General features: G+C 29.8%; 3 protein-coding genes across 3 annotated transcripts; 1 reads left to right on the top strand and 2 right to left on the bottom strand.

Moving 5' to 3' along the window:
* Positions 1–6,451: 6,451 nt before the first annotated feature.
* On the top strand, positions 6,452–11,508 carry LOC114179365 (DEAD-box ATP-dependent RNA helicase 27; the record flags this gene model as incomplete). The annotated part of the gene is given in 13 exon segments (XM_028065688.2): positions 6,452–6,551; positions 6,554–6,915; positions 7,084–7,269; positions 7,385–7,570; positions 8,171–8,254; positions 8,668–8,709; positions 8,989–9,060; positions 9,150–9,449; positions 9,899–9,937; positions 10,012–10,116; positions 10,386–10,454; positions 10,543–10,668; positions 11,123–11,508. Coding segments are annotated over 13 exon segments (1,845 nt in total), but the record flags the coding sequence as incomplete, so codon positions are not given.
* A 1,849-nt stretch (positions 11,509–13,357) lies between these two features.
* Positions 13,358–14,181, bottom strand: LOC114175721 (early nodulin-like protein 6). The gene is made up of 2 exons (XM_028060504.2): positions 13,998–14,181; positions 13,358–13,892 (listed from the first exon to the last, which is right to left on the bottom strand). The coding sequence occupies exons 1-2, from the start codon at positions 14,179–14,181 to the stop codon at positions 13,546–13,548; spliced, it is 531 nt and encodes a 176-aa protein (XP_027916305.1). The 3' UTR covers positions 13,358–13,545.
* Positions 14,182–14,781: 600 nt separating this feature from the next.
* Positions 14,782–16,971, bottom strand: LOC114179828 (uncharacterized). The gene is made up of 2 exons (XM_028066294.2): positions 16,200–16,971; positions 14,782–15,994 (listed from the first exon to the last, which is right to left on the bottom strand). Exons 1-2 carry the CDS (start codon positions 16,410–16,412, stop codon positions 14,783–14,785), a joined length of 1,425 nt encoding a protein of 474 aa, XP_027922095.1. The 5' UTR covers positions 16,413–16,971; the 3' UTR covers position 14,782.
* Positions 16,972–23,775: the final 6,804 nt, after the last annotated feature.

Consider the following 23,775-nt stretch of genomic DNA (forward strand, 5'->3'; position numbering starts at 1 on the left):
ATAAATTAATGATGATTAAATCAAATATTTTATTTATTTTATAAACATAATAATTAATGTTAATAAATAAAATATAAAATAAAAATAAAGAATAAAAAGATTTATCAAGATGTTTTTATTATTATTTTTCATTATGGTTTGAGTTCTTATAAATCATTTTCATTTTTTATTCTCACATGTTTCCTTTTATTTTTGAAGAGAAAATTATCTATTTTTTTGCTCTGATTTCTCTTCGTTCTCTTTCATTCTCAAGGAGGAAAAGAATGAGATAATTCTTTCATTTTTTTGATAGTGAAATATTAGTTTAATAATTTATTTAATAAGTCTTTTTTATATTAATTTTTATTTGATGAACATACTGTGTTTTTTTATAACCAAATTTTATTTGTGGTTCCATTATATGACTTGAGTTCTCACGAATTGTTCTTATCTCCCAGTCTCACCTATTTTCTTTTGTTTTTGAAGAGAAAAAATATCTACTATTTTTGCTCTCATATATCAGTTGTTGACTTCCATTCTCGTAAAAATAAAGGAGAAGGTAATTATCTCTTGTATCACATGATAGCAGAATATTAGTTTAATAATTTATTTAATGAGCTTGTATATTAATTTTTTATTTTATGAACATAGAAGAAAAAACATTGTATTGTGTATTTTTTATAACTGGATTTTAAATGTGGTTTAATTATCTTTGAAATTTCTTTTGGTATTTATGTCTCTCATTTTTTTATTAGATTATGAAAAATTATTTTTTAGTCTTTTTTTTAAATAAGTATACAAATTCAACTCTTCCATATATTTATTTGTAGTCTTATTTCTTTTTTAGTTATCGTTATACTAAATTATGTATTCATTTTTATTATATTGATGACAATAATTAAATGTATAAATTTTGGATGTACTATTTTGGCTCCCCCAACAATATTGGTCAAGATTCACCACTGTTCATTAACCCCAAAAGTAAACTTATGATATTCTTTTATCTAATCAAATGGACGTGTAAATGTAAAGTTCTCAACAACAATCACTTCTAATATATTTGATTTGGACGAAAACAAAAAGTTAAAAATTTAAAAAGAAATAAATAAAATTTCTAGAATGAAATTATAAAAATGAGGATTTTTATGAAATAAAATTTAATTAATAAAAAGAATTTATTTATAACTTAATGTTTCAAATAACAAAATAGTTCGAGTATTATATTTTTAAAATCACTTTTACCGTCAAAACTATTTTCTAGATCTTAAAAAAAATGTCTAAATATATACCTAACATTCATTGGTTTATATTATGACTGGGAGCAAAAAGTTTGTGGACAAAGTAAAACAAAAACAAAAAACAAAGAATGTTAAAGAAAAAAAAAAGAAAAAATTGACACCTTGGTTCTTGAGATACAATTTGATTGTGGAGTATAAATGAAGTTTTGATTGTACTTTAAACAAGGGATTTACTTAAACTTTTTCTATATTTAAAACATATTTAGTTTTTTATTATTTTTGTGAATACTAGTTTTATACACATTTGACTCTTGTATCTTTATAACTCATAATCTTAAAATATATATTTTATAAAATTTAAAAATTATTTTAAATTATTTTATAGGTTTTAGTTTTAACGGTCATGACACTGGTTGAAAATTATTATAATGTCAACACAATTTAGCTAAACATATATAAACACACGTTATGTGATACCCCTCTTTCTTTTCTTCTCTTTTCTAAAAATAGAAACATTCTCTCTTCCTTCTCATTCTCTCCATTTTCTCTGCAACCCAACTTTCTTCCAATCTCTCATCTCTGTGCTGTCATCTCAGTGTTTCAACCTTTCCATACTCAGACTCTGGAAGAACCAGCCAACAGGACCCTCAGCAGTTCCCCCTCAGCTTCCATTCTCCTAGGTAGGTTTTATCTCTAAATTGAGTTCAATTCCAGTTAGAAATCACTAGTCACTCTCTGAATTATGGACCTGATCATGTTATTCTTCATCTCCCTTGTCTTGATGATGGATCCTCTTAGGTTAAATTGAAGAATTCTTCTCTCTTGCTATTCATTGACTCCACTAATCCAATTTTTGGCAAAAAGGTAAGGGAAGCTAACTTTTAGCTCAATTTTCGTAGGAGATGTGTTATTGGGTGGTAGAATTGTCTGATTTTGCATTTAATTGGTGTTTGAAATTGCTTGGGTGTGATTTTGAGTGTGGGGTGATTCTGAGCGAGAATGCATGCGTAGAACAGATGAGTGATCCTGGTATTTACGCCTAGGCGAGCAGCTCTCGCCTGAGCGAAAATACCAGAAGATCACCTCTATCACTGCGCGAAATCTCGCCTAAGCGAGCTAGACTCACCTGAGCGAGATGACTTCTCGTCTAGGTGAACCAGTTTAGCCTGAGCGAGAGTTCGCCTAGGATTTTTAATTTGCCACTGTATAAGGTCTCGCCCAAGCGAGATCAACTCGCCTAAGCGAGATAAACTCTCTAGCTTAGGCGAGACCCTCTAGCCTAAGCGAGATTCCCTGCAGAAGTTAGTTTTTTCACTGTTTTGATTACATGATGCTATATTGATTGCCTTAAGATGATGATGGTTGATCTTGTATGTGATCCTTATGCATGTTAGATTGTGTGATGGAATTGAGTGTGAATTTGATGTAAATGGGAATATGTTAGAGTTAGGATTTCAAGGGAAATCCTAAGGAATATGGTTTTAGTGAATGTAAGGGCATGAGGACTCAGATTGGTGGCATCCTGACGCTCCTAGTAACCATTAAGACTCAAGTAGAGTATGATGGATTACGTCGGGGGAGTAGCAGGAGGTCCTGGTCTATGAATCCGATCCGTCATAGAGGTGATGGGATTTACCTTGAGAGTGGTTGGGTGAATACCCCTTGTGCCTAAAACTCTGCAGAGTTTGGGAACCATCTCAAGTGCAAGTCACCAAGAGCTCCAATGCCACTTACATAATTCAGATATCAAGTCTAGAACGGTGTGTGGTGTATGGTTGAGATTGATTGGATGATTTTGATAAATTGCGTGATAAATCCTGTTTTCTGCCTAAGTGTAACAATTGCATGAATTGCTCTTGGTTCAAGTTAGCTTACCCTTCTTGTATGTTGTGTGTTCCTTGTGTCTTCTATTTATGCAATGATCGTCCTTATTGAATGGCGTGAGCAGATATAGGTGCAGGTGAGGATACACCCCTCCGGGACAGGAGATGATTATGTTAGGCATACCAGTAGTAGATGTACCCTTTTCTTTTGCTTAGCTGATCGGGTGTTTTGTAACCCTTTAGTAGTGTATGGGCTGTATGTATTGATCAGTGTATGTATAGTTATTTTGAGGATGACTGTATTATATATTATACTGGCCTACGTCATCATCTGCTTTCGAATTATAAAAATTTAAATGTTTTGTTTAATAGTTTAAAAACTATGAAAACGGGATGTTACACGTTAGTCATAAAAATTATTATATAATAAATGAAGTATTATTTTTTAAACTAAAATCAGTATTAATATCAATTATAAATCACTAATTTAAAAAATGAAATTATTCATTAAATAAAATTAAGATTATTAAATTCAACTATATTCAATTATTATTATTGTCAAGTTAGAATTTTAAGTACCAATCAACAAAAATAAATTTTAATTACGTTGATAAATTATCTTCGCAATATTCATGATAAGTATTATTTAGATTCCATTTTCTATTGACTAAAAACTATTCTGAAAACTTAAGTATGACTAAAGACTTTTAATTTTACATTGTCTAGATCATACTTTTTCAATGTATTTAAATATACTAAGATATTCTTTACACTCTCAAAGTAATTAATGAATAAAGTAAACTTAATATACATCATTATATGAGTCTCATGTAAATATGCTAAATCATCATCTATTAAAAAAACAGGGTTTAATTTTGTAAACAGGGTAGGTGGATAATTTGTTTATAATTTTTTTAATTGTAAAAATCCAATGGTAAGAGTTTTCAACAATTAACATTAAATTCATTCATAAAGTTAATTCTAAACTAATAAAATGACAATTTTAATTTCTTTTAGCAACACAAGCATTTAAGTTAATCTCTGAAAAATAAAAGTTAATTTAGTTTAAACAAATTATTTATTTTCTTATTTCAGGTTTTGTAGGTTCTTTTATGATAAGTAGGGCGTAAAAAAACCTACAAGATAAAAAAGTTGCAATTAAAAAGTTCTATAGGATTTAAAAAGTTTACAAAAGCTTTTTTTTACTATAACTTATGAACTTTATATTTTTAAACACGAAAAAAATATCATTTTTTAAAATATGGTATTAAACTTTTCGGTTTAAATCGATTTATTTTAAATATAAAAATGTATTATTTTTATGTTTGACTTTTAGTCTGGGTTGACTTATCTTACCTTTTGTCCTAAGTCCATTTGTCTTAAACGTTAACTCGGGTCAACCTAAGTCAACCTTCAACTTGAGTTGGGTTGACCAAGTTTGACCTTCGACCCATCCCCGACCATTGACTTCATTCGGCCCGTTTCAACAATCGGTTAAGACAAATCCTTCTCGACCTTTAACTAAGGGTGGGGTTGACTTGGCCGAATTTGGTCGAGACCAACTTAGCCGAAATTTAGTCAGAGTTGACTTAACTGAATTCGATCGAGAAACACTTATCGAATTTAACCGGGACCGAATACGTCTTTGTCAGGATTGGAACCCATATAATATTTTTAAGAATTAATTAAAGTTTTGTAGTAAAGTCATACTCACCTTAAGCTATACTTAACATATTTGAGAAGAGACGTTAAGTGAAAGTTTTTTTTTACCTTCAGTTGAGAGTCTCCTAAAAGAAAAATTTTTCAAAGATGAGCTAAGATTGACCCATCATGGATCATGTCGATAACTTTAACAGTAAGACACCAAATTTAAACCATAACAATTTTTTTTACCGGTTAATAAATAAACAGTTCTAAACTACTTTACTGATGAATTATTCTTTTTAATCTATGAATAAGTGGGAAATTTGATTCATTGAACAATGATGAATTACACGGTTTTTGTTTTAATTTTTTTATTTTTCCTAAGGAATTATTTGAACATCCATCAATTGATATTTCTGGGGCATTCATTGCACAACACTTTTTTCCTTTCGGCTTCTGAGAAACAACACCGATAAGATGTAATGGCCGAAGCAGACAATGTTGTTAAATGTTGAGTAGTTTTCTTTTGCATATTTTATTGCATTTTGGATCCGATTGAGAAGTGAGAGGAACATAATTAAGTGGAGCATGAATAATGAAAGTTGTGACCAAATTCAGCTTATTGTCTTCAAGCAAAGACATTAACAATGGAATTTGGATTGTGATAGTTTGTGTGTTTGTGACACGGTATTTCTTCATCATGATGTTTCCATTTTAGTGATTTCTTTATAGGTTGCTCTAGTGTTCTGCCCAATCATGTCCCCTTCTTGTTTTCAATGTTTAAAAGACCTACAAAATCTGTAACACGCTACTATTCATTTCAGATATGATTTTTTTTTTCATCTGCACCTTTCTTTTCTTAATCAGGAGAGATGTTAAATAGAAAAGAATAATTCATTCGATATTCAGTCAACTAAAATCCAAGTTAGATTATCTATAACAATATATTTAAAGAATTTTTTTTATGTCTATATTTCATATTTCTATTTTTATCTTTAATTATTATTTTAAAAATTAATTATTTTATAAATAATTTATTCTTAAACATTATTTAAAAAATCTTTTTAGCTATTATTTTTAAAATTTATTTCTAAGTATATATTTTATTTTTTAATTAACATCTAATAATTATTTTAAAAATTAATTATATATTATTTATTAATCTTGATTCAATTTTTTATAAAAATTAAAATAATAACACACATACGCGCGCTTTCGCGTTTGCGCTAATACGTATAATAAGTAAAGACAAATTTTATGTTAATAAATTAGTTTTGTAATTTGAGATAAATTTAAATTTTATAGTAAGAAATTTTTGAAACTGAATTATATTTAAATTAAAAGTCACAGGTGGTCCAACATTAGCAAGAGTAGGATTTTTTTCTTCACACACTTCTATAATTTCTAATTGCACTCCTATAATTTACAAAACGACCATCTTACGCTTTTTGTAAAAGTGTTTTCTAAATTATTTTTTAAAAAAAATCATAACAAGCTTTCCAAATATTTTGGAATATGATTTTCAGAATAATATTTTCAAAACAAATTTTTTAGAGATATTCTCAACAAGTTTTTTAGAACATATGGAATATATTACATAACAAGATTTTTAAATGTTTTTCATGAACATTCTGGAATACATGGAGACGGTATTTTAGTCCTTTTGAGTTTATATAGTGCATTTAGCCATAATGGGAGTGCAGAAAGAAAAAGATGAGCCTTTGGGCCTAACTGAAACGCATATAGTCCAATCCATTCAGCTATTAACCCTCTCCACCTATCGCTCACGTGCACTGTGTGAGAGTAGGGTTTAACAAGGGGGAGAAGAAGGAAGAAGAAGATATTGAACTAGCGATTAGGGTTGAGGTGTGCCAAATTTGATAATAGCAGAAGCAGAAGACAACCTTCAAGCCTCTCCGATGGACGAAACGATGAACAAGAATAAGAAGAATAAGAAGAAGCGCGATAAAAAACGACCTCGGGATGTTGCTATCGAGGAGCCTCCAGAAGAAGAGGAGAATGTGAATGAGACAGATAGCGACGGAGAATCCTCGAGGAAGAAGAATAAGAAGAAGAAGAAGGAAGTGGAGGGAGAAAGTGAAGTGGAAGAGAGAAAGGTGAAGAACAATGGTGGGTCTGGTATTATGAGCTCCGAGTCATTTGAATCTCTGGGATTGTCTGAACCTACTTATAAGGCCATCATGGATATGGGATTCCAGCATATGACTCAGGTAATGATACAGATTGTGCTGAATTTTGAATGGTTCTTAATTGTTTTTCATCTTCCATAATCGTAATGTTCTGCATTCGACTTTTTAAGGATAGTGTTTTTTTTTTTGTTTTTATTTTATTTTATTTGTGTGTAACACAGTAGAGTTGATTATAAATAATGACTGCAGATTCAAGCGAGAGCGATTCCACCTCTCTTGATTGGAAAAGACGTGCTTGGTGCTGCAAGGACTGGTTCTGGAAAAACTCTCGCCTTCTTAATTCCTGCTGTGGAGCTGTTGTACAATGTTAAGTTTACACCTCGTAATGGAGCTGGTGTTGTTGTTATATGCCCAACTAGAGAGCTTGCAATACAGGTATTAAATTCCTGCTTATTTGCTCATAATAGGTGCTTATTTGCTTCATTGCTGTTTTAGTTTGCGGTTTGATTGAATGGTTTTTCTTTTTTTGTTGATTCACGGTTCCAATTAGACACATGCTGTGGCCAAGGAGCTTCTCAAGTATCATTCACAAACTCTTGGGTTGGTTATCGGGGGTTCAACTAGAAAACTTGAAGCTGAACGCCTAGCCAAAGGGATAAATCTATTGGTAGCAACTCCTGGTCGTCTTCTAGATCATCTTCAAAATACAAAAGGATTCATATACAAAAACTTGAAGGTAAGTTGTGGATTTTTCATGCAATTTCTTGTGCATTTTAGTACCAGAAATGTTCATGTTTGATTGTAAATACTGAAATCTTATTGATTAATCATGCCTATAGGGGATTGTTATTCAAAATGTTTTTCAGTGTTTAATGGTCATCAGTAATCTTGTCATTTCTGGTATAATATCCATTTTAGTGTTTAAAGGACACTCGTCGGGGTCCTTTCTCACGGTCTGCTTGGTTACAAAATATCAATATTATTTAATTTGAAACTTTATTTATTCATCTTGCATTTTGGCTGACATTTTATGTTTTGCGTAACTTTCTTGCATTATCTATATGTCTTTACGTTTGCTGTTGTCACGTGTTCAGTTTGATGTGTTCTTTTTGTGGGAGAAAACAGGAAGAAAATAAAGTCGCCTTCAGTTCATGAATCTCTATTCAGTGATAAAATATTATAAACAAATTTTGATGTTGGAGCTTTTCTATTTTCCATTATGGATTGGTTGTTCTTGAACTTTTCAAATATTTGGAGTTCTTGTAGATGTTTACGTGCATGTGTCAGCTTAGACTCAGACTGTTCACTTACTCTATATTCCTGAATGACGTGGCAGTGCCTCATGATTGATGAAGCTGACAGAATCTTAGAAGCAAACTTTGAGGAGGAAATGAAACAGATTATTAAGATCCTTCCAAAGGTATACAGAACTTATTTCCCCTTTTCCTCTCCCTTCCATATGCATGAACCTATGAATATATGTTGTCCTGAAATTGCTATTTTTCCTCTCTCATTTTCCATTTGTATTGGATTGTTTAGCCGGAGAAACACGTATAAAAAGAGGACTTCGACAATTATAAGTTTACAAATACCTTCATAGAGGAAAAGTAAAATTATGAATTCTGCCTAGGAATCTATTAACTTTCAATGTAAGAAGACGCTTGCACTTAGCTGGATACGTCAACAACTTATAAATTGTATTTTCTGATAGTTCTAAGTATGTCGAATCATCTTGGTCATATTTTTATGCAGGGCATGGATATGTTTATATTTTGTATGTGTTTTAGCTAATGTCTGAAAGTCTGATCAATTAATCTGTTTCTCTTTCAACAGAGTAGGCAAACAGCTTTATTTTCCGCTACACAAACAAAGAAGGTTTGTTTTTTTCATTTTCCATCCTTCATCTATTTCGTTCTGTGATAATATCCTAATTTCATTGTTTTCAATATTTAATGTTTTTTGCACATGCAAGCATACATACATATACTTGGATATACCTTGATGTGATATTCAGTACATTACTTGATAACGGATGTGTAGTTCTCCCTATTTTTTTTGTTTTCCTATTTGCTTGATAAACTAGAATTCGGATGCTCAATATATGGTTTACTTCAAAGTAAAAATAAGGAAATTTTTGTTGTCCTTAAAATACAGGTCGAGGATCTTGCCCGTTTGTCATTTCAGACTACTCCCATCTATATTGATGTGGATGACGGGAGAACCAAGGTGATGTCTCTCAACCTTTTCTTAATAACTGAATTTTGTTTATAGTAGTTATTATAATTATAATCATCATTACCCCTTTGCGAATGCAGGTCACCAACGAAGGGTTGCTTCAGGGTTATGTTGTTGTACCTTGTGCCAAGCGATTTATTGTTCTCTATTCCTTTTTGAAGAGACACCAGTCAAAAAAAGTGATGGTCTTTTTCTCTTCATGCAACTCTGTCAAATTCCACACAGACATTCTTAATCTCATTCAATTGAATTGCTCAAGTATTCATGGAAAACAAAAGCAGCAGACCCGGACAACTACCTTTTTTGATTTTTGCAAAGCAGAAAAGGGGATCTTATTATGTACTGATGTTGCTGCTCGTGGACTTGACATACCTGCTGTGGTATATTCATTTTCCTTCTCAACTTGCATGAATATTTCTGGATTTAAAAATGACTCATTTGTGTTGAACTTAAAAGATTCTGCCAACCCCCCCCCCCCACAAAAAAAACCCTCCCCAATAACGTGCAGTCAATCAGCATCAACCCAATAACTGGCTAAAATAAATTGAAGCAACATGATACACCTTCAGGAAAGAAATAGAAGAGTACAAAATAGACAATTTTTCTTCATAAGACAGTATAAAATTAGAATCAACGTGTAAATCATGTCAAGCCAGCACTTGCCCACCACATACCTGTAGCTATCCTTGAAAATTCTTTGTTTAGATTGTCTTTGTAAATTTATATCTTTGATTGGGCTTCTGTGCTTGTGCAGCATTCTGTTCTGTTAATAGAAAATCATTAGATATATAAGATTTTTGTTTGTGTTTTCTCCTTATTTGTGTTGTAGGACTGGATTGTGCAGTATGATCCACCTGATGAACCTAAGGTACCTTTCATTTGCGTCGTAGCTTTTATATGTTTAGTGTAAGGTATGACATTTTTTATTTGTACTGCTACCAGGAATATATCCACAGGGTCGGTAGAACAGCTCGCGGTGAAGGCGGAAAAGGAAATGCTTTGCTTTTCCTAATTCCTGAAGAATTGCAATTTCTCCGCTACCTGAAGGTCAGTTTTTCTTATTTAACAGTATGGATTAGTGAGCGGGCTGATGCTGAATTATAATTTAGTTTATGCATGTACTTATTCAAGAAAGTAGGGTTTCAAAATATATTCCTCCAGGAAACCGTGATTTTTAAGCCTAGAATATAATGTAAGTGGGAAGAAGTGGTTGCTACTCCCCCGGGCCAGGCCCCAAGACTCTAAGCCCATTTTGGTAAATTATTATACTCAGTTCTCCCTAATAATTATAATTTTACATTTATGCTTAATTTCAGGCAGCCAAGGTCCCTGTTAAAGAGTATGCATATGATGAAAAGAAGGTTGCAAACGTACAATCTCACCTGGTACGTTTCTTTCCTTATACTTATTTAAAATGTGTTTTATATGTTAATCAACTGGAATCTTACCAAGGATTATCCTATAATATCTCAGGAGAGTTTGGTTGTCAACAATTTTTATTTGAACAAGATGGCGAAAGAAGCCTATAGATCATACATATTAGCTTATAATTCACATTCCATGAAGGATATATTCAATGTTCACCGTCTTGATTTTCAGGTACGGCTTTCACTTCATGTTACTTTTTGTATATTTGTATTATCGTTCATCTCTTTTAGAACTACATGAATATGAACTCCTACGGAATACATTAGTTTAAGTTTTTTTTTTTATTGGCAAGACACGTCACTATTTTTATCTTTTCCTTTCATTTTGAGGATAGGGGGCAAATGGGCATATTGAAATAGATGGCTGGTAATAAATTACTGGAACATTAATAGTTAAGGAAGGAACATAGAGATCAAATCAAAAGAAGTTTGAACAGTTAAAGGATACATCATATCATGTTAGACACACTCTAAACTGAGAGACTTAATGGTTTTGATAACCTTTTCTTGATAATGAGATGCACATAAAATGGGAAAAGAAAGAGTTATTGCTTATAATTCATATTATTTGAATAGTATGAATGTATCATACAGTATGATAATCACCAATTTCGGGACTTGAGCAGGCTGTTGCATCTTCGTTTTGTTTCTCAAACCCACCAAACGTTACACTGAACATAAACAGCAGTAAGCAAAGGAAGAAAATGCGTAAAGTTGATGGAAGTAGACACGGATTCAGCGACAACAATCCTTATGGAAAGAGAAACGCAGACGACAAGCGGCAGTTTGTGAGGCACTAGCAGTGGACACGCTGCTTTATACTGTGGGTATCTTTGCATCTTCTTGCTACACCCACAAAATTTTTGCATATATACCCGAAATTTTGTCACAGATGTATTGTGTTGTAAATTAGTCAAACATTTTTATAAATTATTGAAGCCATTAGTTCTTCAGCTTAAAATTTGTATGCGCATTCTTGAACGGTAGTATTCATGAAATTTTTTATCATTAACTATCACGAGTAGATTTTGAAGAGCAAGGAATAATGCTAAAAATGTTTTCTTTAGTCTGTACTGCTTTCAGTCTCAAAATAAGAAAAAAATAATAATTCTTTGATGCTGTTTCAAATATAAGCAAGTTTTAATTGCTTTTGTCACATTTAATAAGATTACTTTATTTAATAGAAGTTTTATATCTAATGACTTGTGTTTTACATCAAATTCCAATAAAAGGCAGTTTGAGAAATTTAATGACTTGTTAAATCAAGTGAGACAGTTAAATGATATTAAGTAATTTTAAATTATTATAAATTACTTTTTTTTTTGTTTATAATGGATATTGGAAGAACTACTTCAGAAAATCTGAATCAGTTAACTCGTATATTTTTAGTTACCATCGTATCCAAGAGGAAAATTTTGGAAAAATATAATTTGAAGTATTATTTCCAAACTTGTATATTCAAATTTCAATTTAGAGTTTTTTCGTTGCTTATTTTTAACATGATTTTTTTATTGAATAGACGAAAACTCACTTAGCCTGTGTAGCTATATTTAACACTCGTAGTGCTGATGGAGTAAAAACTTTTTTACCTCTTGGCAAAAGAGTTATTAGATTAAAGCAACAACGATGATGAATCAAATTCATTGAAGTTAACCAAGGATGTGTATATGAGACATCGTCGCCAATACCCACCACTAAAACTAAACGTGGATGAGGTAAAAAAACCTTTGAGAAGTTAAACACAACAATAAACCTTTTTTTATATTAGTGCAAACCCTTTTTTTATATGAGTATATACTTCTCGAAATATTCCTATGTAGCAAAAGAACTATTGATTACGCCACAATTAATGACTGTTAGACTTGTTAAATAAAAATAAAAATAAAAATAAAATCTTTTGGTTAAATTGTGTTTAAAGATAGCTTTTATACAGTACATTAAAAAGCATGAAATATTTTAAAATATTATTTGTTAAGGTACAAAGGAACATTTTTTAGTTCAAGTAATTAAAAATAATGAAAAGGATTATAAGTTAGAGGTAGATTATTTGATGATACATGTTTTAATTAGGGGTAGAACTTTGTCATGTAAAATCTCATCAAGATTTCACTGTTAAAGTAGAAAAAATAAATAGTTTGACACCCTTTAAAAAACATACTTCCACTTTACAACTTAATAATAATAATAAAATAATAAATATTACTAATATATTATTATCTTGAATTGTTAAATGGTAGAGTATTTTATTTTATGAGTGTCAAAATAACACTACTCATGTCATGTGCAGCCAACATATATCACATTATCACATACAATCTATCTAATCAATTCTACACAATAACTAAACCATTAACAATCATATTAATTTTTCCCTTTGCATCACACCTTCTGAAAGCAAAACTCAAATAACCATAACGGTAAAATTTGTAAACAAAATAAAAATAATGCCGAGGGATGCAAAATATTCATCTATTTCTATGTATCAATACTATTGCTATAACGTCAATTCATTTGTAAAATATGTACAAATAATTGTGTTTTTGAGAATTTTATTTACCTAAACTCATTGCTTGTCTAAAGCCTAATCTAACAATGTTTTGTGTACAAATATACAAATATATTAACAAGTCAAAAATTAGTGTTGATTAATGACAATGTAAAAATGCATAACCTATTTTCTCAATTTTTATATTATTTATTCATGAAATGGAACTTTAATTTAAGTCATTGACCATCTTATCGATGATTATTCTCACTTAGTTCACAAAATGCCCTTGGTTTCTTTTATCGAAAAGAGGATCAATACTAGTTCATGTTATCATCCATTCAGTATCAGAAAGAAACATCATTTTCAGCAGAAGTAAACCAGAATGAGATGTAAATCACATTGAATCATAGGAATAATCTTTACCAACTCAAAAAGGAAAACATTATAACCCCAACAAACATTAACTACTAACAAAGTCCAATCCTTCCAACACTAGCACATGACCAAAATAAACAAAGAAACTGCTACAAATAAACCTAGGACTGTGATAACACACAAGAATCAAACATAAAGCTGAAGGAAGAATGTTGCCATAACAAAAACTGTGGACGCTGTCATGATCCTCATAGGAGTAAGTTCAGCAACTCCACTTTTTGAATGTGGCTTTGGTGCAGTGCCATTTTCATATTGGGGTGAGGGTGTTGCCTCAATATCCAAGACCTTGATGATCATCTTCTGCCCTCTCTCACAGTGACCACGAACACCACTGATGAAGAAGAACAACCCTGGTCTGTCAACCTTGAACACAGTGTTACCATTGTTGGAGAAAAAGAGGGGACGAGTGGATACACATTTTTCATATTCTTCTTCAGTCACCTCCATAACCGAGTCTTTCTCGTACTTGAAAACTATAACAATTCCAAAAGTTCAACAACAAAAAACACTTCATGTTATTATGTGTTTCTTTCAACATGTTTGAATGGAAAACTAAGTTGTTAAGGAGTGTTACTTACGAAGAGTGTCATCAATCTTGAATCTGTTTTGGGCTGCCCACTGATTGAACATTTGAGCATTATCCTTTGTCTTTGGGACAACCCAACCTTCATGGCCTCCAACTTCAAACTCAGTGCAATTGACGCCACAGAAAAGAATGAAGCAAAGGAAAAGTGGGTATGAGGCTTTGAAGGGAACAGCCATATTTGGATTTCAAGATGCTCTCTTTAGTGTAGTGTGTGTGATTTCTTGCTGCCAAAGAGTGAAAGTGTTCTTCGTATAATAATGGGTTCGTCACGTTGGACTTAAAAAGAGACCTAAAGTTGAAAATTGAAGTTGGTTAACGAGGGAGAGGGAGAGGATTGAGGAGCACGTTCTAAGGATCGTGGGTGAGCTTTGTTAGCAAAGGGTGACAATGATCTTTGACTTGGTTTTAACTGTTTTATAAAGATCAAGGTTGTTGAGAGAAATAAGCTGATTAAATAGTGAGATATAATATAAATTATAATTAAGAATTTTCTTTTTGTGTTTTCTCTATGAATTAATTAAACCTAGAAGTCACTTCAAATTTGACTGCATTCGTTAAGTTATGGAGCCTTGAAAAAATAGTTAACAGAAAACGGGCCAGCAAAACATGAAAATAGATACTTTCATAACAGAAAAGAAAAACTTAGGAGAATGCTGATTAGAGAAAAATGAATGTACATCGTAAATTCATAATGCAGGTATTAAAATTAGATGTCATAAATTTGTTTGGCAACAGATGACATCAGTGTTAGTTGTAGCTACTTCTTTCTCTGATGAACTAAGATAACATATCCCACATGAAAACATTAAGAACTCCATTTACAGTGAAAACCCACCAAAATCCATACAAACCTGAACCTCCCAAAGAAGAAACTACAGAGGAATCTTCGTGATTCCCTTCAGTTATTTTGACAGTTGAAAACCCTTCAGATATAGTAATGTTCTGCACACAAGGTTTTACTCCATAAGGCACTTGGTGGTTTGGTTTGACAATGTAACAGAGATTTTCATTATTCCAAGCAGCAAAACGCATTCCCATTTTCATGTAAAACCTCTCTGAGAACTCAAGTCTCCCTGTCAAGTTGTTTCCATTTACATGAAGAGCTCCAAGACATGTCAGATTTTCCAAACTTCTTGAAACATTTCCAGAGAGATTATTGTTGCTGAGGTCCAGAAATCTAAGCCTTTTCATTTTTGCCATGGACTCAGGGACACTCCCTTTCAAACCTATGTTAGAAAGATCCAATGTTTCTGTGTTTAGGAAATTTTCCCACTTGACTCCTGAGAGATCACCCTCTATAGGGTTGTTGGACAAAACCAAATGCTTTAAGGAAACAAGTTCTTTGAGAGTCTCAGCCAATCCACCTCTGAGTTTGTTATGGCTGATATCAAGTAAAGTTAGATTCTTTAGCCTTCCCAGCTGCTTTGGCAACCTTCCCTCAAGCATGTTGTTACTCAAATCAAGCTTTAGAAGTGAATCCAAAGATCCAAGTGTTGATGGCAAAACTCCTGATAGATTGTTCCTGCTTGCATCAAATATTAAAAGCTCAGAAAGTTTTCCATAGTTGGCTGGAACCTCACCCACCAAGTAGTTTCCTGCAAGTACTAGTTGCCTCAACCTGACCAAATTACTAATACTTGGTGGTAGTTTACCTATTAGCCCATTTTCCAGAAGCACCAAAGATTGAAGCTTTCTAAGGTTCTCAATTGTGGATGGAATGGTGCCAACAAGACCAGGGTTTGATCTAAGTGTTAAAGATTCCAAACTGTGTGAGAATTTGTCCCAGTTTGAAAGAGGGAGTGTAACAGGATTTTTGGTAGGGGAAAGGAAGCAACTTGACAGTGAGAGGACTTTTAGGTGCTTCAGATTGAACAGTTGTTGAGGGAATTTGGCATCATGGCTGCACATGTGAGAGTTGTCAAAAACTGGTCCAAAGTTTACAGTAGTCACATACCAGAAGCCATCATCATATTGCTCACAGGAAACTCCCTGCACATAATCCAAAATATACAAAGTTTAAAGTTGTCAGAACACTGAATAGGAACACAGCTTTTGTTTTAGTGGTAACAGTTTAGTATTAAGATAGTACTGTTCCATTGAAAATTGGTAGTGATTCAGACAGAAAAATGAAGCAAACAATGGTATAAGCATTCTGTGATTGATATTTTTCCTTTGAAAGTTCAAGATTTCAAACCTGTATAGGAGTCCATCCACAAGGATCTGGATAAAGATATGAACCGTTCCACCACTTCCCTACAAACCCTTGAATAACAGAGTATATGACCTCCTTCTCTTTTTTCTTCATTGCGGTCAATGAAGAGTCTTGGCCCTTACCATGACAACACAAAATGAGGAACAGAAAACAAAGAACATAGTGGCACTTCCATGATAAAGATCTCATAGCCATTCTCAGTGTCAAATTGTCAATGCAGAAAATGTCACTCAAGAAAATATGTAGTTTCAAGGAACGGAACAGGAAAAACTCATGGCCAATCTAAGTATATGGGGTGGATCTCAAGATGGTACTGGCTATACCATGCAATAAAACAGAAACAGCAAGTGCTGACTAAAACGTTCAGTGCCAGTGTAACAGAGAATGAAGGGTCTAAAACGAAGCATGTGTTTGTTAGTAAAACTTCCCAAGGAAGAAAAGAAAGTAAAAGCAATCACAATAATGGACTGAAAATGAGACTATAAAATGGAAAGAGATGCAATTAAGAGGGGTTTTTTACTTTGCAGAAAAAGTGATGGAACCAAGAGCCATCCCAAACTATTAGCACATGTTCTAATGAAAAAGTGATTTCACCCAAATTACAGTTACTTAACTAGCTTCTGGGAATGAAATTTGCTTGGGGAAGGTCCACCAAACAAGTTGCAATTAAGAGGTTGATAGCTAAGAATTTCAACTCTTCAGCCTAACAGTGCCAATGCATGTGCTTTTCTGATATGAAAAGCCAACTAATGATACAATATAATAATTTCCTACGGAACTGAGTTCATCTATCAAAAGGTTGAGAGAAAAGAAGGACAAACTTTCAAGCACCTCATTTATCAGTTTTTCAACTCTCTCACTATGGTCAGACTGAGAAGGGTACCTTCTCATTCATTGCCCAAGTGACTAAACCAGAAGTTTTAACATTTTATATTATAACTTATTTAATAAACTTTGTTACCATCTACAAATACTTAGATACATATTATTGTTGAATTCTTAAGGAAGTGTTTTGGAGATTTAAATATAAGAATTTGTACAAGGATAATGCTTGAGATGTGATTATGTAATAATTTATAAAGTGCAAGAGAGTCTGAAAACAGAATATTAGAGTGGGGTAAGGTTGAACTAGGTTGTGTACCCTCTTTTTAACTCTTCTTCTGAAACACTAGTATCAGTCACATGCACATATGCAATATACATGGAAACTATTTACACCAAATTAGAACAATTTTCTATGAAAAATCAAGTGGTAGTTATTATGAAGTACTGCGTTATGTTTCTAACATTTTGTAAGCAATGAGCAATGGAAGCATGTTTAATGGTTTAATTATTTTAGTTTAGCATTGGATAATTGATTCCAGCTAAATCAATTCTCCAGAGTGCAGAAACAACTATTTAAAGTAATTTTTTTTTATCCTTTAATTGATTTTGGAAACCAATCAAATATTGATTCTTCATTAGAAAATTAATTCTAACTACATTACTTTGATACAGAACCAAACACAAATTAGTATATTGATTTTGTAACGTAGTTTGAAAAGGTTAAAAGTAAGTGTTAGAATCACCCCACATTTGACTTTTCTCTTTTTTGAGTGAAGATTTTCTTTTTCCTTTTGTAGCAACTGATTCCTGTTGAGAAATGATAAAACTGGGACATTGGGACAACATGTTATTGCTTTCTAGGAAATGAAAAGTAACCTAAGCAACTTCTATTTTAGTTGGTGAAATAACAATAATTATGGAAGAAAAGTTTGGACCAGCCTAGGGCATAGGACTGAGTACTGAAAGAAAGCCAGCTCACAGTCACCGTCCAAAGTCCTTTTCAATATTCCTTCATCCAAGACTAAGGTCTCTCTACTCTCCCCAGCCATCAATTTTCATATCAGAAGCTTGGCTTTCAAAGTACATGTAACAGGGTAGGGCCTGATTTAATGAGAAATGATATTGTTGAGAAAGTGTGGTCATTGGGAATTAAGGGAACAAAAAACAAATGCTATGTGCCAATTTCACTTATGTCTCATATATCATTGTATCATCAACCCATGGCACTCTTAAAATATGTTTCTTTTGTTGATCTCCTAATTCAGTGAGTTCAAAAATTTCAAGTCCAAAAGTTATATGGATTATGGGCAGGGTTGAAGTGGGTCTAACTTTTTAAAATATTTTTATTGATTTTTAAATATTTTTTAGAAATTGATAAGTTCTTAAAATAAATTGTAAATTAGAAACTGATTTTTAAGTATTTTACATTAATTACAAAATGCTCCTTAATTAATTTTTAATTTTTGTAAATTAATTGGGTGAATGCTAAAGTTAACTTATTTGATGCAATGATTCAACTCAACGTTATTTGATCCAAACTGATTTTGGTTATCTATCTTAAACCGATCCTCCTGTTAAATTTTTGAATTACCTAAAATGAAAATTTTCAATCCATCAACTCATTTTTGTCTGACCTGTTAACCTATTAAATTGACGGGACAAAGGTGAAACAAGACAAACTGACCCTTTTTTTAATTAAATAGTGAAATAAAAATAATTTAAAATATTAACTTGTTTATATTATATTTTTTAAGGATGTAAATATATAATAATATTGTAACTTAAATCATTAACACTTATGAATAAATTCGAAATATTAATTATGATGGAACAATTTAACATATAAATAAAATAATTTTTTTAATTTATATAATTAAAAAATATTAATTAATTAATTAAAAACGTAAAAATTATTTATATAATTAAATATATTTTTAATATATATATATATATATAAAAGCAAAATTTTAAAAGTAAAAAATAAGAAAATGGGAGGCCAACCCTAAGTCTGCCTTTTGGCATGACATAAATATAAATAAGGTTTAAATATATATTTAATCCCTATTTTCGTTATTTTTATGCGATTTGGTTCTCATTTTTGTTTTGTGTTCAATCAAGTCCTCATTTTTGTCATATTTTGATCAATTTGGTCCTTTTGGCTAAAGGTGTTTAAATAGTTAATATTTTTGAACAATACACATCACGTGTCAGCTCATGGTTTTTTTGAATTTTTGAATTTTAAATAAATTATCCACGTATCAAGTCATAATTGTGTTACGTGTTAATGTCAGTACCACGTTTCAGTTTGTGGTTGTGTTATTTTTTTTGTTCAATTTATTCCCTATATTTTTTATTTTTGTTTAATTTAGTTCCTATATTTATTATTTTTGTTCATTTTCATCTCAATTTTGGTTAAATGTTTTTTTTTTCTAATATTTATATTCTAAAATATTGATACTTGTAAAATTGATATTTAAAAATATTTCAAATATTAGAAATATTTTAGAAAAAAATTAAACAAATATTTATAAAATTAACATTTAAAAAGAAAATATTTTAGATTTTCATTTGATATCTAAAATGAAATACAAATATGAAATATTTTAGATTTAAATGTCAATTTTACAAATGTTAATATATATTTTTAAAACATTTAACAATTATATTTTAATAATATTTTAAATAATAATATTTTATTTAATAATTGAATATAAGAATTATATTCAATTTATAATTAAATATAATAATTTTTAATTAATTTTTAAAAATAATTAATAATAATGTCAAATATATATATATATATATATATATATATATATAATATTTATAAAAAATTAAATTTTTCTCAATTTGAAAGGGAAAAAATAAATAATACAACCACAAACTGACATGTGACACATTTGTGAATTGACACGTGGACAATTTTTTTTGAAATTAAAAACAAATAATAATTAAAAAAAAAATGAGGAGCTAACACGTGACATGTACTATTAAAAAATATTAACTATTTAAACACAGTTAGTAAAAATGACTAGATTGACCAAAATTTGATGAAAATTAAGATCTAATTGAACACAAAAGAAAAATGAAGACCAAATTGAATTATAACAACGAAAATAGGGACCAAATAATTTTTAAATTTTTTTTATTTATATTTTTAAATAAAATCTTTTACTTTAAAAAATAGTTATAAAATTTGTCATAGTCTATAAAACTTTTATTATTTTATTAACCTTGCAATTGTTTTCTTATGTAATTCTTTTTATAAATATTCTTTTGACCTGAGTCATTACCAACTCAAATATAAACTTAACCGAATTAACACTTTTATAAATATCATTAATAGTAAAACATTGGGAAAAAATCCTACAAATGTGAAAAATAGTTTTATTATCTAATATTCATCATCATTTCTCAATATTACATTTTTTACGCTTCACTTGTTTTACTCATTTCACATAATACTCAACTCTATCAATATCAATATGAAATAACAAGGTAAAATATACTTTTTGTTTTTAAACTTTGAAATAAAATTAAAATTTATCTAATTTTAATATATTTTGATTTGAAAATTTTAAAAATATATTTAATTGATAAATATGATTAAATTAATTATGTATCAAAATTGAAGAATTAAAAATATATTTAATTGATAAATATGATTTTTTTCTTTATTTACATGTTTTTTTATAGATTGCAAATATTATTTATTAAAGGTAGTTCTACGTAAATTGAGTTATTATTAAAATAACTTTTTTAAGTATTTAATATTGTTCAAAATCAAATGCTTTAACTATACGATACAAAGAATAAGAATTTGATTAATGTGATCAAGGAAGAACTATACAGAGAGAATACTGTATAACAAATACAAGAAAATTCAAATTTTAAAAATTTTCTTCTGTTTTTTCACTTTTTAAATAACTAATATAGATCACAAGTCAATTTCCAAATTACTTGAAACTTAATTAAACTTAAACCAAATATAATAATGTAATTTAATTTAAACAAGGATTCTATTCAAGGTTTTTTTTTTTTTTAAGTCAAGTCACAATATGTTATTTATTTATTTTACTTATTTTAAGATATTTTCAAAATTCACAATTGAAATACGTGAATTTAAAAGGATGTAATCTTTTATATTTTGTTAGAAATTTGCATTTACTTTGTTATAAGCACATGTACTTCATTTTTACCGGATAAAAAAATTGGTCACAAAACTAAAATTAAAAGGATGGATTACATTACATATTATATATAAAAAGAGATTTTTTATTTTGGTGTAAGAGAATGTAAATAAAGTAATTTTATTAGTATAATTTGTGAATTACCCCAAATATATTATAAAATATTACAAATTTGTAAAAGAATCGTAAGTCCAGATTTCATATGGAATAATTTAGTATTTTTTTTATTGATTCTCGTCGATCCAAATATTTTCTATCTGAATTTATAATAATAATATCTTCTATTATATAATTTTTATAAAAATATTACTTATTTTATCAAATAATTTTTTTATGTGTTGTAATTAAAAAAATTATTATGTTTTTATTTGATTGAAATAAGGATCTATATTGACAAATATATTAGTTTTTCTTATTTATATTTTCGTAAAATTATAAGATAAAATATCATATTTATATTGTTTTTTTTAATGTGACTCTTATATTGTTTTTATTATTTTTTCTCAATGCGACTCTTGTCGATTTTTTTTAAAGAATTAGTGTGTTTTTTTCATATAAATCCCATTTGGTAAAATTTTTATTGAGTTATACCATATTTAATGTTTTATTTTTTGTGATACTAATTTAAACCGGTTAGACAAGTTACATTAATAATAATTATTCTTTTCATTGATTTAGTCCTTCAAATTAGTTATATTTTGTTTAAATTTTACTGTTTTTTTAAATTTATATTTATATTCTTAAGACAACTCATTAGAAGTATCATTAAATAATTCTTATTAGAAATTAATACTTGATTAACATAGAATTCAATTATTTGAAAACATATGATAAATGAAAATAAAAATAGAAGATTTAATAAGCTCATTCGTCCAAACCACAAATCAGTCCAAGTTTCTCACTTAGATAAATAATCTGAAATTTTGAAGAGAGGCATGTTGCCAACTATTACAGAAAAATACAAAACTAAAAAACTCCATCAAGGATTTAGATAAAAAGTTCCAAATAAAAGAATAAAAGAAATAAGAAACAAATAAAAAAACATTGTAATATTAAACAATTCCAATGTTTTTAAATAAAACTTGAATCAAATACAAATAATGAACCAGAGAAAACTTCTTAACTGCTATATGCAGATCCAAATCTACACCATAGAAGGTTAAACCTTAGACAATTTTCAGATTAAAGAAATCTCAACAAACCAAATTTCTGGAAACATTAAATGATTTAGGGAAAAAATCAGACTACAAATTGAAGACCAAAATATCATGTGAGTTTCGTATTCAAATCAGATAACACTAAACAAAAAGACAATAACACATTGTCAAATTTTGAAAACTGAAACTATTATCACAGAAAAAAGAAGATAGCAATTGAACTCATACATAACAAGAAAAATAATATAAAATAGGCATAGTTAGTTAATGGCATGAAAGAAGACGAAAAAGATGATCCAGCACATATTTATAATCAAGGAAACACAGTTGAAAAAGAGCAACGAAGATCTCAGGTCCCACAGTGCCACACTCTCTACTGTGATTTCCTTGATTAGAAAAATGCGGTGAATCAAAAACTACAACTTGCAACATCACTGACGAAAATATGATTTTATAGAGAAAAAACTAGGGTTGAAACTTTACTGTTTCCCTCTGCTGAACTTTGAGGATACCGGGCTTTTTTTATTCTACCCAGTTCAAGCAATTGTACAATTGGGCCCAACTTTCCCTAATATAATATAACTCTTAAATATATATTTGGTTAATATTTTTTTTATTTTTATTTAATTTAGTCCTATTTTTGTTTTGTGTTCAATTAGGTCTTTGTTTTTGTCAATTTAGTCTTTTTTTACTCATGATTTTTAAATAGTTAACGTTTTTCAAGAATACATTTCACCTTGCGCAAAAAATAAGGGTTATTTTTGTTATTTATAATCAAATTCGTGATACATAATAGTTACATCCATCCATTGGATGACAAAAAAAGATTGATCAGTAAATTTAAAAAAATTGTATGAAAAGTAACAAGAAACTTCCCACATATTTGTTCATTGTGCCCCATTTAGATTGAGATCTTATTTGACTTATTTTATTTTCTAGGCACCTTGAGTATATAGTAAGGGTTGTTTTTTTACTTGTAACCAAATTCGTGAAACATAATAGATACATCCATATGATGAAAAAAAAAGATTGATAAATAGATTTTAAAAAATATACAAAAAGTAACAAGCAAGTCCCCACATATTTCATCATTGTGCCCCACTTAGGTTGAGATCTTATTTCACTTATTTTATATTCTAGGCAGCCTTATAATCAAACTTATATAAGAAGTGCATCCTTTTGGATAATAAATAAAAATTGATCAGTAAATTTTAAAAAATTGTACGAAAAGTAACAAGAAACTTTCCACATATTTGTTTATTGTGTCCCACTTGTGGTACATATGGAGTGCATCCCTTTGAATAATAAAAATAATTTGTTTAATAAATTTTTAAACTTTTTACGAAAACTAATAGGTAGCTCTCCACTTATTTTATTTGCCTATTA

The sequence above is a fragment of the Vigna unguiculata genome, chromosome 3, assembly GCF_037176805.1.
Source record: "Vigna unguiculata cultivar grain cowpea cultivar isolate G323 ecotype 2 chromosome 3, ASM3717680v1, whole genome shotgun sequence".
Taxonomy (NCBI): domain Eukaryota; kingdom Viridiplantae; phylum Streptophyta; class Magnoliopsida; order Fabales; family Fabaceae; genus Vigna; species Vigna unguiculata.